This window comes from Oncorhynchus tshawytscha, linkage group LG06 (assembly GCF_018296145.1).
Source record: "Oncorhynchus tshawytscha isolate Ot180627B linkage group LG06, Otsh_v2.0, whole genome shotgun sequence".
Taxonomy (NCBI): domain Eukaryota; kingdom Metazoa; phylum Chordata; class Actinopteri; order Salmoniformes; family Salmonidae; genus Oncorhynchus; species Oncorhynchus tshawytscha.
This window is the reverse complement of record NC_056434.1, coordinates 11624696-11642641: the sequence shown is the minus strand read 5'-3', so window position 1 is coordinate 11642641 and position 17946 is coordinate 11624696. Positions and strand designations below refer to the sequence as shown.

The window sequence follows — 17946 nt, the reverse complement described above, 5'->3', positions numbered from 1 at the left end:
CTCCACATGGTTAGATATGGTATGTATCATGCATCCCACTGGGGAAAATATGGTTGAATCACTGTCATTTCAACAACAATCAATCATGTGTTTGTTCTTGCTTGAATGAATGCCTGTGTGTGTGTGTGTGTTTGGTTTTACTATCCTTGTTGGTTACTGAAGTCCTCACAAGGATAGTAAAACAAGGAAAAGTGGGGACTGGTCCCCACAAGGAAAAAGGCTTTTTTTAGGAATAAGGGGTTCATGTGTGATGATCCACTCATTACCTTGCTATTCCCCTGTGAGAATCCTGATTACAATGTTTTATTTTACTAGGCAAGTTAGTTAAGAATTTTTATTTTATTTTCAATGATGGCCTAAGAACAGTGGGTTAACTGCCTTGTTCAGATATATACCTTGTCCGCTTGGGAATTCGATCTGGCAACCTTTAGGTTACTGGCCCAACGTTCTAACCACAATGCTACCTGCCTTGATAGTCTGATGCTACTGAGACCAACAATTAGCACTGTACGGTATAGTTTATATTTTTATAATGTTATTCAAGAGATCATTTAGTTGATTTGTCATTTCAGTGCACAGTGCAGCACACATTTTGTTTCTAAAATGCTTAGTGCCTAGACTATGGTAGGCTAGTGCAGACTGCTGGCTAAAATTTGGTGGCTAAAATTCCTGTTGACTGTCCCTTTAAACTGGAGAAAGAAAAAAACTTCTGAACGGGTTTTTGCGCGTGCGTAGCAATATAATGGTCGTCGAGGCAATACTGGAGTATAGAGCGCATTCCTAAAGGACAATAGGTAAAAAAAAGTTACATTCTTTAACATTTTCATTTGACAAATAAATGCCTTGAATATTTCGTGTGTTCTTGAAGCGGCTCGTGGAAATATTTCCTGATTGGAATGATAGGAGTCGCTTGTTACAATGTAGAAAATCAGTCAGGAAATGATTTGATACAAATCATCCGCTTGTCAGCAAGCTAACCGTTAGCAAGACAAGCGTCAATCTCAGATGTCCATGACACACATAGGCAGCTATAATAATAATATCGCCAAAGATTACATCATGTATTTGATATCGCAGTCAATATAACTTGTTTTAATTGTTCTAAAATAAAGGTTGAACAATTTGACATCCGGTGCCGCTTTCCAGGAGACGGTCAGAGCTGGCGCGTACGGCGCTGTGTTTATTACATTTGTGTTGGTCTTTTAGGCTCTTTCCGTCATGGCAGTAACATTCCTGTCACCCTGGTTAGCTTCGGGTCATTCGGTTTTTAGCCACGGATGTCTGAAATTCACAGCACACTGCTTGTGACGGCCATTTCCGTTGGACGGTTGTCAGGGCAGGACTTAAATGGGAATAATAGTGGACATTGACGCTCTATGGGGAAAGTGGACTAAACACCCAGTGGAAATGATGGCCTACTTTCTAGTTTGGATATGTGGAATTCTGTAAATATCTGAACCAACTGTTGTATGACTCTGCTGTTGACCCGTTTCTACTCATTAAAGTTGGTAACTGTTTTTCTATCAACAGACACTGTCACCCATCCCAAACAGACCAGAAGGAATCATGGGGAGTGGTAAGTTGGGAAGGGCCTTGTTTAAACTCCATAACATGGCTTACCCAGGAAAATACAAATGTTAGCCGACTCTCCCTTAAGTGAGTCTAATCAGGCATTCCTGGGGCGTATAAACACAATATGGTTCCTGTCCACAGCCTCTGGTCTGATCCCAGATCAGCTTAACAGAGGGCTGCTCTGTCTGCCTGTTAGTCTGCCTGCTAGTTTCCCTTATGCTGGCCATGGTTGGCCTTTCTAATCAAATAAGCTTTTGTTTCATACAGAAATGTAGTTAGTAGGCATTTCCTTCTTTTTCTACTTTCTTTGTATCAACCTCTGCCTCTTTGCCTCTCTATCCCGAGTGGCAAGGTGTTCTACGACACTATGTCAGTACTAGAGGCGTCACTACAGACACCCTGGTTCGAATCCAGACTGTATCACAACGGGCGTCTCTCTTCCTGCCCCTCTCTCGCTCTCTCTTCCCGTCCCTCTCTCTCGCGCTCTCTTCCCGTCCCTCTCTCTCGCGCTCTCTTCCCGTCCCTCTCTCTCGCGCTCTCTTCCCGTCCCTCTCTCTCGCGCTCTCTTCCCGTCCCTCTCTCTCGCGCTCTCTTCCCGTCCCTCTCTCTCGCGCTCTCTTCCCGTCCCTCTCTCGCGCTCTCTTCCCGTCCCTCTCTCTCGCGCTCTCTTCCCGTCCCTCTCTCTCGCGCTCTCTTCCCGTCCCTCGCGCTCTCTTCCCGTCCCTCTCTCTCGCGCTCTCTTCCCGTCCCCCTCTCTCGCGCTCTCTTCCCGTCCCTCGCGCTCTCTTCCCGTCCCTCGCGCTCTCTTCCCGTCCCTCGCGCTCTCTTCCCGTCCCTCGCGCTCTCTTCCCGTCCCTCGCGCTCTCTTCCCGTCCCTCGCGCTCTCTTCCCGTCCCTCGCGCTCTCTTCCCGTCCCTCGCGCTCTCTTCCCGTCCCTCGCGCTCTCTTCCCGTCCCTCGCGCTCTCTTCCCGTCCCTCGCGCTCTCTTCCCGTCCCTCGCGCTCTCTTCCCGTCCCTCGCGCTCTCTTCCCGTCCCTCGCGCTCTCTTCCCGTCCCTCGCGCTCTCTTCCCGTCTCTCGCGCTCTCTTCCCGTCTCTCGCGCTCTCTTCCCGTCTCTCGCGCTCTCTTCCCGTCTCTCGCGCTCTCTTCCCGTCTCTCGCGCTCTCTTCCCGTCTCTCGCGCTCTCTTCCCGTCTCTCGCGCTCTCTTCCCGTCTCTCGCGCTCTCTTCCCGTCTCTCGCGCTCTCTTCCCGTCTCTCGCGCTCTCTTCCCGTCTCTCGCGCTCTCTTCCCGTCTCTCGCGCTCTCTTCCCGTCTCTCGCGCTCTCTTCCCGTCTCTCGCGCTCTCTTCCCGTCTCTCGCGCTCTCTTCCCGTCTCTCGCGCTCTCTTCCCGTCTCTCGCGCTCTCTTCCCGTCTCTCGCGCTCTCTTCCCGTCTCTCGCTCTCTCCCGTCTTCCCGTCTCTCGCGCTCTCTTCCCGTCTCTCGCGCTCTCTTCCCGTCTCTCGCGCTCTCTTCCCGTCTCTCGCGCTCTCTTCCCGTCTCTCGCGCTCTCTTCCCGTCTCTCGCGCTCTCTTCCCGTCTCTCGCGCTCTCTTCCCGTCTCTCGCGCTCTCTTCCCGTCTCTCGCGCTCTCTTCCCGTCTCTCGCGCTCTCTTCCCGTCTCTCGCGCTCTCTTCCCGTCTCTCGCGCTCTCTTCCCGTCTCTCGCGCTCTCTTCCCGTCTCTCGCGCTCTCTTCCCGTCTCTCGCGCTCTCTTCCCGTCTCTCGCGCTCTCTTCCCGTCTCTCGCGCTCTCTTCCCGTCTCTCGCGCTCTCTTCCCGTCTCTCGCGCTCTCTTCCCGTCTCTCGCGCTCTCTTCCCGTCTCTCGCGCTCTCATCCCGTCTCTCGCGCTCTCTTCCCGTCTCTCGCGCTCTCTTCCCGTCTCTTCCCGCTCTCGCTCTCTTCCCGTCTCTCGCGCTCTCTTCCCGTCTCTCGCGCTCTCCCCCTCTCTCGCGCTCTCCCGTCCCTCTCTCGCGCTCTCTTCCCGTCCCTCTCTCGCGCTCTCTTCCCGTCCCTCTCTCTCGCGCTCTCTTCCCGTCCCTCTCTCTCGCGCTCTCTTCCCGTCCCTCTCTCTCGCGCTCTCTTCCCGTCCCTCTCTCTCGCGCTCTCTTCCCGTCCCTCTCTCTCGCGCTCTCTTCCCGTCCCTCTCTCTCGCGCTCTCTTCCTCGTCCCCGTCCCTCTCTCTCGCGCTCTCTTCCCGTCCCTCTCTCTCGCGCTCTCTTCCCGTCCCTCTCTCTCGCGCTCTCTTCCCGTCCCTCTCTCTCGCGCTCTCTTCCCGTCCCTCTCTCTCGCGCTCTCTTCCCGTCCCTCTCTCTCGCTCTCTTCCCGTCCCTCTCTCTCGCGCTCTCTTCCCGTCCCTCTCTCTCGCGCTCTCTTCCCGTCCCTCTCTCTCGCGCTCTCTTCCCGTCCCTCTCTCTCGCGCTCTCTTCCCGTCCCTCTCTCTCGCGCTCTCTTCCCGTCCCTCTCTCTCGCGCTCTCTTCCCGTCCCTCTCTCTCGCGCTCTCTTCCCGTCCCTCTCTCTCGCGCTCTCTTCCCGTCCCTCTCTCTCGCGCTCTCTTCCCGTCCCTCTCTCTCGCGCTCTCTTCCCGTCCCTCTCTCTCGCGCTCTCTTCCCGTCCCTCGCTCTCGCGCTCTCTTCCCGTCCCTCGCTCTCGCGCTCTCTTCCCGTCCCTCGCTCTCGCGCTCTTCCCGTCCCTCGCTCTCGCGCTCTCTTCCCGTCCCTCGCTCTCGCGCTCTCTTCCCGTCCCTCGCTCTCGCGCTCTCTTCCCGTCTCTCGCGCTCTCTTCCCGTCTCTCGCGCTCTCTTCCCGTCTCTCGCGCTCTCTTCCCGTCTCTCGCGCTCTCTTCCCGTCTCTCGCGCTCTCTTCCCGTCTCTCGCGCTCTCTTCCCGTCCCTCGCTCTCGCGCTCTCTTCCCGTCCCTCGCTCTCGCGCTCTCTTCCCGTCCCTCGCTCTCGCGCTCTCTTCCCGTGTCACTCTCTCTCTGACAGTGTTCTTGCCGTCGGACCTCGCCAACACAGTGCTGAGGCGTTTGCGCAGGGACAACGGCTACCTGTTAGAGGAGATCCGTCAGGGCAACATCCAGAGAGAGTGCAGAGAGGAGATCTGCACATACGAGGAAGCCAGGGAGGCCTTTGAGAACGATGAGAAAACTGTGAGTGAGACGCATGCAACCAAGGTTGGGGTCAATTTCAATTCAGGAAGTAAATGATAAGCATTAAGGACAATTTGAATGTTTGACTACCTTGTTGACTTTCTAAAGTGAAATGGAATTGACCCCAACCCGTATTCAACACACACAGTGCTCTTTGTTGTTGCCTTTGCTCCCTTATTGAGAGACACACATTCTCACTCTAACAAAAACACTTTAGTCCTACTCCAGTGTGCTGGCCAGTGGAATGTTCCTGTTTTTCAGGAAGGGATGATGGTCAGCAAGAAGAGCAGCTGACTCCCTGAGAAAGAGAGCGAGCTGCTCAGTAGGGAGAGGATCATTACACAAACTATTGTCAGGGGTGGGAAGGCACAGTCAGTCACGCAGAGGGATGTAGTACATACGGACAGCTGTGTGTGTGTTTTCTGGAGCTTGACATTCAGAACATTGCAGATGGAAATGGCATTTCTTTAACATTCCATATTACAGTGAAATCTTGATTATCTGTTACGTTCATTTCTTTGTTATATTCTTCAACATATAACTCAATGCCCCCTGAGTTTATTCTAAGCGGATAATTCTGACGGTGTATCTCTCTGATTGGCTGCAGCAACGGTTCTGGGAGGAGTATGTGCGGGAGAGCAGTGGCGGGCAGCAGTTGGAGGGCAGAGTCCACTCCCTCTACCTGATCCTCCCCTTGCTCCTGGTGCTCCTGATCTCCGGCGTGGCCATCACTGTGTGGCGCTGCCACTCCCGCAAGCGCTCGGAACGCAACCCCGCCCTGGGCCACTCCCACCGGGACCCCACCCTATCGTTGGTCTCCATGGACCGGTGGGGGCGGGACCTCCACGACCACTCGGAGCTCAGCGTCAACAGCAGCCCCGCCGACCCGGGCTCGGAGGTCACGTCGGCGAGGGGAGGCAGAGGAGACCCGCCCCCGTCTTACAACGAGGCGGTCGGCCACACAGATGTGCACATAGAGACAGAGCCTCCTCCTCAGTATGAGGACATCATTGGCCATGGGAAGTGAAGTGACCCCCCCCTCCCACCCCCTGTCTCAACCGGCCCCCATCCAGCTAGATCAGGGGTATCAAACTCATTCCATGGAGGGCCGTCTGTCTGCTGGTGTTTGTTTTTTTTTCTTCTCAATTCAGACCAGCTGAGGGGAGGTACTAACTAATCAATGACCTTCATTCGTCAGTCAGGTCCAAGGGAGGAGGGAAAACCTCAGTGGAAGGGAGGAGGGAAAACCTCAGTGGAAGGGAGGAGGGAAAACCTCAGTGGAAGGGAGGAGGGAAAACCTCAGTGGAAGGGAGGAGGGAAAACCTCAGTGGAAGGGAGGAGGGAAAACCTCAGTGGAATAAGTTTGACACATGAGCTTAGATCCTCCTGCCCGGTCTCACCCTCCTGCTCACCTCCCTCTAACTGTTATGTTACTACACTAACACAGAGATGTTGGATGCAATAACGTTGATGCTTGCACTGACCATCGGATAGGGGTGGAGTGATGGTGAAGATGATACCAAATGTTTGATTTTGCTATACCCAAATGTACAGTTATTTAACCATACTGCCATACATCAGTGATGTTATGAGTACGCTGGAGGTTTGGGGCTTGATGAATGGTCTAAAGTAAAAAAAGAACTGTTCTGATTTCCATACTTCTAAAAAAGGAGACAAATATATCAAATCTGATAACTAAAGTTATTTTCAAAACATGAACATTTAAAAAGTATTATTTCAAGCTGTGTGCTTTCTGATCTGTGTGTGTGTGTGTGTGTGTGTGTGTATATATATGTGTATGTATATGTATGTGTGTGTATATATATATATATATGCATGTGTGTGTGTGTGTGTGTGTGTGTGTGTGTGTGTGTGTGTGTGTGTATGTATATATATATATATATATACACACACACACGTGTGTATGTTGTTTTGAATGTTTGGGGAGTGAATTGTGAAAAAAAGTTGTAATTTTTGCCATACATTTTGGTTAGCCAGTAGTAGCTTTGTACACATAGACTTGGATGGATCTATCCCAACGTCATATGAATTAGTCAGGGACAGTCAATATTCTCAGACCATATTCCCTAAGGGTGCATCCCAAATGTTACCCTATTCCCTATGTAGTGTACTAATTTTGACTCGTCCATATGGGTATTAGTGCACTAAATAGGGCATAGCGTCTCCGTGTGGCACTATGGGAGCTGTGCTGGCATGGAGCGCAGCGTGACCTGTGAGGGGACAGGAAGCTACAGACAATTATCCATTTTCTCTCTTTGGGCTACATACAGTATTAAATGTCACTACGCACAGTGTATGTGTGTGAGAGCGCATTTTTCTTTTACTGCGGATAACAGCACCGAATACATTGATAATAATGGTGTGAATAACATGAGGTGTGTGACTGAAGGCACTTTGTTGTGGCAGTTGGTTTGGTTCTATTCAGCACTACCAATAATACTCACCAATAATGTCGTCAGCTTTTGGGCGACTGTATATTTTACATGCCAATTATGCAGCTGGGGGACTAAATGTAGACATCCTAAACACTAAATATCTGTGTAATATTCATTATTATAAGTGATATTGATACATGTAATATGACGATGGCCCTGTAAACACTAATTTCTTGAGACCATGTAGTTTGACCGGGGTTCAATCTTATCCGCGTTGACATTTTAACAGTAATTCCCGATTGTGCCGACATTGCAACGTGTACTGTTAATGCGATCTCAGCAAACGGTGGGAACATTGCCTTTGGGGCGGCAGGGTAGCCTAGTGGTTAGAGCGTTGGACTAGTAACTGGAAGGTTGCAAGTTCAAACCCCCGAGCTGACATGGTACAAATCTGTCGTTCTGCCCCTGAACAGGCAGTTAACCCACTGTTCCTAGGCTGTCATTGAAAATAAGGATTTGTTCTTAACTGACTTGCCTAGTTAAATAAAGGTAAAATAAATAAAAAGGTGTATTGTCAACAACACTCTACGTATTGAAGTACGGCCTTTGTCTGCACAACAATGTTTACACCGTAATTGTGCCGTGTCTCTACAAAAATAATCACACAGCGTTGAGATTTTTTTGCGTTGCATCACAACCATTGTGCCAAATGCGTTATACATCAGTTGTAGGACTTGAGTGTGCACGGGGCCTGTGTAATCTGTACACTGCAGATGTATGAGAGGACTGATGTATTTTGTTGACCTGTGGAACTGCAGGACTTATCTCTATGCTATATGACCTGTGATTGGGATGTGCTGGTTGAAGTAGACATTTTGGTTGGGTTTATGGCCCTGTCCAGAAATGGCCCCTACCCTTTTAATCAGGGCTCTCCAATCCTGTTCCTGGAGAGCTACCCTCTTGTACAGTTTCACTCCAACCCCTGTTGTAACTAACCTGGTTCAGCTCATCAACCAGCTAATTATTAGAATAAGGTGTGCTAGATTAGGGTTGGAGAGAGAACCTACTGGATGGTAGCTCTCCAGGAACAGGGTTGGAGAGAGAACCTACAGGAGGGTAGCTCTCCAGGAACAGGGTTGGAGTGAAAACCTACAGGAGGGTAGCTCTCCAGGTTGACAACAGATATGTTTACTTCATTTCATGCAATTCTATTCATTTTGCCATGGGGTAGTTTAACAGCAAATGTTCTGCAATTTGGCACATTTTGCATTAGGGTGGAGAGATTTTTTTGTAGTTTTTAATATGATTGAGATTAACAAAATCAATAGGGGCCTCCGGCTTATAATTTTACCATAATAAAAGGTTTAGATTGCTTGTTTTAGTGGCCAGCTATCTAAAAATGTTTAGCTGACATGAGCTAATTGAATGACTATCAGTGACTTGACATAAGAGAAACTGCTGATGCACATCCACATTTGGAAATTGCACTTTGTGTATTATATTCCAACTCAACAGTAGTAAATTGATACCCTGACAGTTCCCATTATTATTATATTATTGATCTGATGGCCTTCGAAAGGGTGGCCGTCAGTTGCCCAGCCCTGTGCTAAAGCAATATGGTGATAGTTCCACCTTTCCCTCTGATAGGCTAAGTGGAATAGTTGCTATTTTGCTTACATCTGTCCAATCATTTCAGATCTTTTAAGTGTACACATAGGTGGTAGAAGATGAGTTTCTGGACATGACCTATTATTGTACTGTTACCTTTTGAAATTCTGTTTTTACAATGCCTTAAGCAAATACATTCATGTAAATATATGGTAAACCTTTGGATATGTACTGAGCTTGAATTAATTTGTAATAAAATACTTTCAAATGTGTGGAGCCATGTTCTGTAAGTGCCTCCAAATTTATCCAACACTTTCCTTGTAGTTTTAAAATAGAAAAGCATGATGTGAGTACCATCTTCATCCATTCTGTGGACATTCATCTCAGCTATTTAAAAAAGCTGTTTAAACAATCTGAACTATATATGTAGTGATTCCTTAACCATGCCTAAATAGACCTGACCACTGTTTGCTTCGTGTGAATTCACCCCTGGTTCTAACATGGCTGCGTTTACACAGGCAGCCCAATTATTATATTTTTTCCACTAATGGGTCTTTGGGCCAATCACGTCAGATCTCGTCTTTTTCAGAGCTGGGCTTGTCAGGAAGCATTTCACTATAAGGTCTAAACCTGTTGTATTCAGCATTTCACTATAAGGTCTAAACCTGTTGTATTCAGCATTTCACTATAAGGTCTAAACCTGTTGTATTCAGCATTTCACTATAAGGTCTAAACCTGTTGTATTCAGCATTTCACTATAAGGTCTAAACCTGTTGTATTCAGCATTTCACTGTATTTGGCATGTGACAATTTTTCTTATTGGTCAAAAGACTAATTTGTGTCGTTTACATTTTTTTTGTTAAACAGGCTGCCCAACTAGCTTCTTTAAGTATGTAACCAAACAATCCTGGTGCCCACCCCCCTTTCTGGCTCACCAGACTAGATCCTGAGTTAGAGAACAGAAGATCACAGGCTCCAATCTTGACGATGCACTTTCTCATAGAACTTGTATTAATAAATTCTGTTGGTGGATGACATGACAGATAGGATATTAAAACACCTTTATGTTTACATCAATGGCGTAGCCCACAAACCCCGAGGGGTTCAGATCCACTTTCTTCTTGTACACATTCAGCACAAACAGACGGAAGAAAACAGTTTGAAACTGAAAATGAGAATAAGGGTTTTTCCTCCCATCTGTTTGGTGCCTAGACTGCCTGGTGAACACAATCAGAGGGCACTGAGAGACAAACATCCTGGGTTAGGGCTAACACTAACAACCAGAGGGCACTGAGAGACAAACATCCTGGGTTAGGGCTAACACTAACAACCAGAGGGCACTGAGAGACAAACATCCTGGGTTAGGGCTAACACTAACAACCAGAGGGCACTGAGAGACAAAACAGATGAAGCAATAGATCCAAAAAGGAAAAGACATCCATGATAAAGCAATTCAGGTAGTGGTAACAAGGCTTATCTGACAGACATTATTAAAACAAAGTATAAGAGCGAGTGTGCTTTTTCCAGTGAACACTATAGCTAATAGTATCTGTGACGAGTTTGCAGTTGAGTTGACCAATGAGAAAAAGCAATGATCTGCAGTCGAAAGGGGACGGACACCTGTTCCAGTCATCAACAGGCCGAGTCAGGATGTTATTGCCATGTTAATGTCCGTGTCAGACCCACTCCTTGGGGTTTTGTAACACCTCCAGCATATCGGCCTCCAGGGTGCCTTTAGGAGGCTCATGCATGTACTCCCACCTGGGGAGAGAGAATACTGTCAGTATGAATGAGAGACCTGGGACTACTTCAAGGGACTGCAGATAGAAATGCCATGCGCCAAGCTGGATGCGTTGACTCCACAGGCCCGTCTCTGGTTGATACAATAGGACCCACCATACAGACATACTGAGCACCGTCTCCTTGACTCAACAGGAAGCCAGCTCTCATTTCCTTTCAAATTAATCTGTTTTAGGGATGTTTTAACGTTGTTTCTCACTCTGGCAGCGGTGCACTATGTTTCCTAATTGGAACAATAAATTGATTATATGATTGGTAGATTGACACCAGCATTTCCCTCTCTGAACCGGTGACGATTAATCAGGGAGGGACGATCACAAAGCTGATGTGATCCCTATTCTCATGTCTGTTCAACAACACACATACCTTCCTGTAGACAGTAGCACACCCCACATACAGTCCTCACCAGCCCAGTACCCAATCACCAGTGCTATCAGCAGCACGGCCGTGTGATGTCACAGAACTCACTTGGCTGTGAGAGGCAAGGACATGAGGATGCTCTCGATCCTGGAGCCTGGCGTGGCCAGTCCAAACTTCACCCCTCTGTCATACACCAGGTTAAACTCCACATACCTGAAAACACTCACAAGTTACAGACAGAAGACAGGCATGATGGTGAGAATTCACACAAGATGTGTATTTATTAAATGGCACACACAGACAGCCCTCTCATCTGTACCCACCTTCCTCTTCGCACCTGCTGCCAGTCCTTCTCCTCTGGGCTGAAGGGGTCATTAAGGTGTTTCTGGACAATGGGCAGGTAACAGGGCACCACGGTGTGGGCACAGCTCTTAACGAAGCTGAACGCCTCCTCCTGGCTGGGAGAGTCCAGGTCGTCAAAGAAGATGCCACCGATTCCCCGCGTCTCGCCTCGATGGGGGATGTAGAAGTACCGGTCACACCTACAGAGCAGCATACCAGGAGGAGTGTTTTAGATGAACTAGGCTTGAGGAAACATGTTCTGTTGCATGTTATGGTCTCACTACTTGTACCTGCATGCAGGTATATTGTTTTGGAACTTAGATTCAGCAGGCTTTAAATAAAGTGTTTCCCATGTTATTCATATTTACAGTCCCTGCAAAACTGTGTTCTTTAGCCTATATTTTCTTTTTAATTGGCCAGTCAGAGATGTGGCTTTATCTTTATAAAACTCTGCCTAGAAGGCCAGCATCCCGGAGTCGCCTCTTCACTGTTGACGTTGAGACTGATGTTTTGTGGGTACTATTTAATGAAGCTGCCAGTTGAGGACATGTGAGGCGTCCGTTTCTCAATCTAGACACTAATGTACTTGTCCTCTTACTCAGTTGTGCACCGGGGCCTCCCACTCCTCTTTCTATTCTGGTTAGAGCCAGTTTGCGCTGTTCTGTGAAGGGAGTAGTACACAGTGTTGTACGAGATCTTCAGATTCTTGGCAATTTCTCGCATGGAATAGCCTTAATTTCTCAGAACAAGAATAGACTGACGAGTTTCAGAAAAAAGTCCTTTGTTTCCACACAGGAGTGATGGTTGCTGATAATGGGCCTCTGACACCTATGTAGATATTCCATATTCCAGCTACAATAGTCATTTACAACATTAACAAATGTCTACACTGTATTTATGATCAATTTGATGTTATTTTAATGGACAAAAAATGTGCTTTTCTTTCAAAAACAAGGACATTTCTAAGTGATCCCAAACTTTTCAACGGTAGTGTACATGTCCTTGAGACTCTAACCTTTGTACAGAGGGGTGTAGCCCAAACGGTTCATATTAGTGTGTAACCCAAGCGGTACAGACAGAAGTCGGCAGATCGGCTGTACCGACTTTAGACAAGTCTCTTGACACTTGTGGAGGTCGTAGAGCAAAGGTCGTGAAAGTCTCGTCTTTCCATAGAGACGTCGTAATGGTTTGTAGGCCAAACTGTTCGGATGTTACAGACGATTTTGTGAGAAGACTGATTTTCGGGATGTCTCATGGTCTGACAAACACCACTCTAGCTCTGTCACAGTAAAAACATCTCTCTAGCTAAAACTGACAGATTTTTATGGGGATTTTTGTATTATGCTAATTCGATTTCCTTGCGGGCTTCGACCTCGGGGTGAAAACATGGTAGAAATGTGGAGCTACTAGTTTCAATTAGAGGTCAACTAATTAGGATTTTTCAACACTGATACCGACTATTGGAGGACCAAAAAAAGCAGATACCGATTAATCGGCCGATTTTTTACATTTATGTGTAATAATGACAATTACAACAATACTGAATGAACACTTATTTTAACTTAATATAGTACATCAATAAAAATCAATTTAGCCTCAAATAAATAATTAAACATGTTCAATTTGGTTTAAATAATGCAAAAACAAAGTGTTGGAGAAGAAAGTAAAAGTGCAATATGTGCCATGTAAAAAAGCTAACGTTTAAGGTCTTTGCTCAGAACATGAGAACATATGAAAGCTGGTGGTTCCTTTTAACATGAGACTTCAATATTCCAAGGTAAGCGGTTGTAGTTAATGTAGTATTTATAGGACTATTTCTCTATACCATTTGTATTTCATATACCTTTGACTATTGGATGTTCTTATAGGCACTATAGTATTGCCAGTGTAACAGTATAGCTTCCGTCCCTCTCCTCGCCCCTACCTGGGCTCGAACCAGGAACACATCGACAACAGCCACCCTCGAAGCATCGTTACCCATCGCTCCACAAAAGCCGCGGCCCTTGCAGAGCAAGGGGAACAACTTCTCCAAGTCTCAGAGCGAGTGACGTTTGAAACGCTAATCAGTGTCCAAAAATACCGATTTCCGATTGTTATAAAAACTTGAAATCGGCCCTAATTAATCGGCCATTCCGATGAATCGGTCGACCTCTAGTTTCAATGACTCTAGACAGAGGTAGTTATAATAATGTTATTACACTAAATGAAAATGCAACCAAAAGTTATTTAAAAATACAACTACTGAAAAAAAATGACATAACTGAATGTTTAAAATGCAGAGCCTATAGGAAGCCACACAACACTGACACACAAAGATGAACAGTACCCACGCTCACTCACAATGTCATTTTATATCTAGATACCACTGAACAAACAGTCTTCTTATCACTGCTGAACAGTAGAGACCCACCCAGTGTAGTCACTCACTCACACACACACACACACACTTTTCACATTGTGTCACAGATACATGTCGTACCACTTCTTGAAGTCGGGGTAGTACTGATGGTGATGTTTGTCACAGGCCTCCTTCAGACTGTTGTGAAAGTGAGCACCATCCTCCTTATTGACATAGGTAGGAGTCAGGTCTGTACCCCCACCAAACCACCACTGTTTAGTACCTGGGGGGTAGAAAAGAAAGAAAGAGACAATAGTGATCATTCATTATGTCAGCTCTGACTATTGAATGGTATAAGGTCATAGGTCACAGCCTCACCGTCTCCTTCTTCTATCTCAAAGTATCTGTAGTTGAAGTGCACTGTGGGAATGTGGGGGTTCGTGGGGTGGATGACGGAGCTCACCCCCATGGCACAGAACGGCAGCTTGCCTGGGAGAGGACAAAACAATGAAATGAAATAGAATTCAATTAATCTTAACCATAGTCCGACTCAAGGATCCAATCCTGATTCCTTTAACACATTCTGTTATCAGAATGGCCATCTCTGGTCTCGGGTGAATCACGTAGCATGAGGTGACACACTATACTGCAAGACAACACACAGTGCTGCTGTAGTTTATGAGGTTGATATGAACGGTGAGGGTTTTATACTCACCATCTTTTCCTTTGAGGACCTTCCCTCTGCTGCGCATCTGCTTGGCGGCCTCCTCGGTCAGGTTCCCAAACACCACGGACACGTTGACCCCCGCCTTCTCAAACACCCTCCCATCCTGCAGCACACAGCTGATGCCCCCGCCACCTGAAAGATAGACAGACGGATCAACCGACCAATGGACGAACAGAGACAGAAACAGACAGGCATGGACAAGCATATAGGCAGCACAGAGACAGACAGGCAGACTTTATGTTATTATACTAAAGAAAGGCCCAAAACCCCAAGCACTTTGCTATATTGTCATACCAATACTGGCATGGGTTCACAGTGTGGCTGTGGCTGGTTACTAGACCTATCTGGACTAAGGACAGGGTGGACAACCTTCGGATTAGTTTTTGTACATTCATTGAACACTTCTATGTTTTGCTTGTGTCATTGTGAATGTGCCAGGGTTGATAGTTGCCAGATAGGCCTAAGTAAGACTATACACTGGATTTAGGTAGAGGTTGACTGACTAGTCTATCCATGGGCGCGCATCGGCACGTGCCAAAGGGGAGACACTTGCCTTCTTTCCGTTCCCATCGGTCCACTTTGAACTTGCCGCCGTCCACCTCCTCGAGCGCTCTGCAGAACTCCGCCTGCGTCTCCATGATCAGCATCTCCATCCTCGTGCACATCTCTTCTTTCTTCTGCTGCAGAACTTTGACATCGGTACACGGCGGAGACATGAAAGTCTTGCATTTCTCCGCTATCTCCGTGTCCTCCTCCTCGGTTTTGGGGATCACCGATGCCATTTCAGCTCGCTGAAAGTGAGTAGCGCTAGCCACAAACCCCACCACTGTCGCTGCTGCTCCAGCTACAAGCACTGCGCCTCTCCTGGTTCGCCCGGGTGCAGTTCTGCCTGCTGTCCCGAGGGACATGAACCGCACTCCAGTAGCGTTGGGAACCCATCTCACTCTCGGAAGCGAAGTTAACCTGCGGACTGAAGTTTTAAGGAAGACAGAAAGGTGCGAGTCGACTCTGGAAGCTCCCTTTGAATAAGGAATCAAACATTGTCTCACGGTGGTTTGCGCCGTTCTGTTTATGGAATAAAGAACGATGGTAGCCATGAGTAGTAAATTATCTAGCTATCGTCTCAGTGTAAAAGGTACAAATTGGTAGACATCTAGCAAGAACTGAAAAATACTATCACAAGTTGACAGACGTGCAAGCAGACAGCTCCGCAACGGGGGGGGTACTTGCTCTGAACTGAGCGATGAAGCATGGGGAATGGTGTTTCCCGATGAGACTTTGCAGGCTTGTTTAACTGATAGTGAATTGCAGCAAACAGCAAGACCCACAAGCCAGTGCTTTTCTGTAGGCGTGTCTTTATGAACCAGAACGTGACAAGCGACCGGTTGCTCTCTGTGTCAAGATAAGAGTGATTGGCCCATAATGACTGATGGATTTCTTTTCTTATTCCTGTAAAGCGTGAAGAAAATTCTGCCATATGCATTTTTTCTCACACAAATCGTCGATTAAAATGATCAGAAAAAGGATTGCTGTGTGCCCCAACTTATTTGAAAGGGTGTACAATATAAAAGCTGCTCCATTATGCACACGAAAGGAAGTGTGTGTTTGTGTGTGTGTGTGTGTGTGTGTGTGTGTGTGTGTGTGTGTGTGTGTGTGTGGGGGGGGTTGGTTCTTCTATCCTTGTGGTGGACCTAAAATCCTCACAAGGATAGTAAAACCATGGAACATTCTCCCTTGTGGGGAAACGTCTCCATGCGGACAAATGTTATTTGAAGTTTAGGGGTTAGGTTTATGGTTATGGTTACAATTAGGGTTGGAATTCGGGAAAAGAGGTGGGTTAGGGTTACAGGTTTGGGAAAATAGGATTTCAAATGGAAATTCATTTTAGATGCCTATAAGAATAGAATAGCAAAACGTATTTGTGTGTGTGCCTGTTTTGTGGTTTAAGCATGTGCATGTTGTCCTAATTATCTATGACAACAGCAATATTAAACCCTAATTAGTTACGCCAGGGAGAGGAAGAAGCAGAGGAGATGATCTGGACAGGTGTTCTGGCTGAATCACGAACATGTAGGCCGGTAAAACAAAGACAGACAGAGTCCATAGAAGAGGATATAATACATACGTGTTTTATTTTGATTTGCGGTGAGTTTATTTTGATGGGATTGTATTTGCACATTCTCTATTGCATACATAGCTCTTCGTTTGTCGTTATTAGGCTGTTTACTCGTGGACCATAGAAACCAGACTACGTCTGATTGCTTGTCACATCATGTTATCCTTTTGGATCCGCAGGATTTTACAAGCTGCAATACATCTAACAGTAACTCCGATCCCAGTTAAGACAGTACATCTCACAATGTCGTCCCATAATGTAACGCAAACTGCAGCTGTAGAAGGTTGAAGTGTTTCTCCTGCGCTATGCATCATTCGGCCAGTGGAGGGCCACGGTGCGGCGTAGTGTTTCTCCTGCGCTATGCATCATTCGGCCAGTGGAGGGCCACGGTGCGGCGTAGTGTTTCTCCTGCGCTATGCATCATTCGGCCAGGAGAGGGCCATCATGAGTCATAGAATGAATACAGGTCCACTATACTATATGACTGATGATCTGTGAGTTGAACGCTTGTGATGCGTGCTTACAGAGTTTGGAATTGTATTATATTTTTGTGTTTACGAGGGATTGTCAGTGCACAACTGCCCTTATCTGGTGTGAATTGAAAGAGAATTGACTTTGGCCCAAAGGCAAATATGGATACTCTTTGAAAGTACAATGTTGGCGCAATCTTCACCAGTGGAGGCTGCTTAGTTGAGGAAGGCTCATAATAATGTCTGCAACATACCAATCCAGTGTATTCCGCTCCAGGATAACCACAGTCCTGACCTCCCCAATTAAGGTACCACCAACCTCCTGTGGTCTTCAGCAGAGGGTTTGCTCTGGTTGATCCTGTCTGGTTGTTCTGCTTCATTTGAAAAAGATACGTCAGGTGGTGACCAGCACCAGGACCCAATAGGAGAATGAGGACGACATTTTGAAGGACCTGGATTGGTTGATCAGGGAGGAGGGGAGGGGTGACTGCCAGGTAAATCTGTGGGGATTGGTTGATCAGGGAAGAGGGGAGGAGCGACGGCCAGGCAGGTCAGTGGGGATTGGTTGATCAGCAAGAAGGGGAGGAGCGACAGCCAGGTAGGTCAGTGGGGATTGGCTGATCAGTAAGGAGGGGAGGAGCGACGGCCAGGTAGGTCAGTGGGGATTGGCTGATCAGTAAGGAGGGGAGGAGTGACGGCTAGGTAGGTCAGTGGGGATTGGCTGATTGGCGAGGAGGGGGAGGAGCGACAGCCAGGTAGGTCAGTGGGGATTGGCTGATCAGTGAGGACGGGAGGAGCGACAGCAAGGTAGGTCAGTGGGGATTGGCTGATCAGTGAGGAGGGGAGGAGCGACGGCCAGGTAGGTCAGTGGGGAATGGCTGATTGGCGAGGAGGGGAGGAGCGACGACCAGGTAGGTCAGTGGTTGATCAGGGAACAGGGGCGGAGCGACAGCCAGGTAGGTTAGTGGGGATTGGCTGATCAGTGAGGAGGGGAGGAGCGACGACCAGGTAGGTCAGTGGGGATTGGCTGA

At 47.6% G+C, this 17946-nt stretch overlaps 2 protein-coding genes across 4 annotated transcripts; one reads left to right on the top strand and one right to left on the bottom strand.

The window, feature by feature from the left end:
• Positions 1–707: 707 nt before the first annotated feature.
• Positions 708–6490, top strand: LOC112252027 (transmembrane gamma-carboxyglutamic acid protein 1). Of its 3 annotated transcripts, none has more exons than XM_024422906.2 (4): positions 708–794; positions 1531–1576; positions 4595–4758; positions 5366–6490. In XM_024422906.2, the coding sequence occupies exons 2-4, from the start codon at positions 1567–1569 to the stop codon at positions 5783–5785; spliced, it is 594 nt and encodes a 197-aa protein (XP_024278674.2). In that variant the 5' UTR covers positions 708–794; positions 1531–1566; the 3' UTR covers positions 5786–6490. The 3 variants fall into 3 exon arrangements, with proteins under 3 accessions (XP_024278674.2, XP_042178901.1, XP_042178900.1); XM_042322966.1 differs by lacking the exon at positions 708–794 and adding an exon at positions 1039–1445; XM_042322967.1 differs by lacking the exons at positions 708–794; positions 4595–4758 and adding an exon at positions 1018–1445.
• Positions 6491–9806: 3316 nt separating this feature from the next.
• On the bottom strand, positions 9807–15546 carry LOC112252026 (oxygen-dependent coproporphyrinogen-III oxidase, mitochondrial). The gene is made up of 7 exons (XM_024422905.2): positions 14883–15546; positions 14318–14461; positions 13981–14091; positions 13744–13885; positions 11246–11464; positions 11031–11135; positions 9807–10523 (listed from the first exon to the last, which is right to left on the bottom strand). Exons 1-7 carry the CDS (start codon positions 15424–15426, stop codon positions 10439–10441), a joined length of 1350 nt encoding a protein of 449 aa, XP_024278673.1. The 5' UTR covers positions 15427–15546; the 3' UTR covers positions 9807–10438.
• Between the last annotated feature and the right edge of the window lie 2400 nt (positions 15547–17946).

Excerpts from the sequence above, each read along its gene's own strand:
- LOC112252026 (XM_024422905.2), bottom strand. The coding sequence starts at position 15,426 with ATGGCTACCATCGTTCTTTATTCCATAAACAGAACGGCGCAAACCACC. Across the intron at positions 14,092-14,317 it reads GGTCCTCAAAGGAAAAGATG|GCAAGCTGCCGTTCTGTGCC; the intron begins GTGAGTATAAAA and ends GTCCTCTCCCAG. Across the intron at positions 11,136-11,245 it reads CAGCAGGTGCGAAGAGGAAG|GTATGTGGAGTTTAACCTGG; the intron begins GTGGGTACAGAT and ends GAGTGTTTTCAG.
- LOC112252027 (XM_042322966.1), top strand. Across the intron at positions 1,577-4,594 it reads AGAAGGAATCATGGGGAGTG|TGTTCTTGCCGTCGGACCTC; the intron begins GTAAGTTGGGAA and ends TCTCTCTGACAG. Across the intron at positions 4,759-5,365 it reads TTGAGAACGATGAGAAAACT|CAACGGTTCTGGGAGGAGTA; the intron begins GTGAGTGAGACG and ends GATTGGCTGCAG.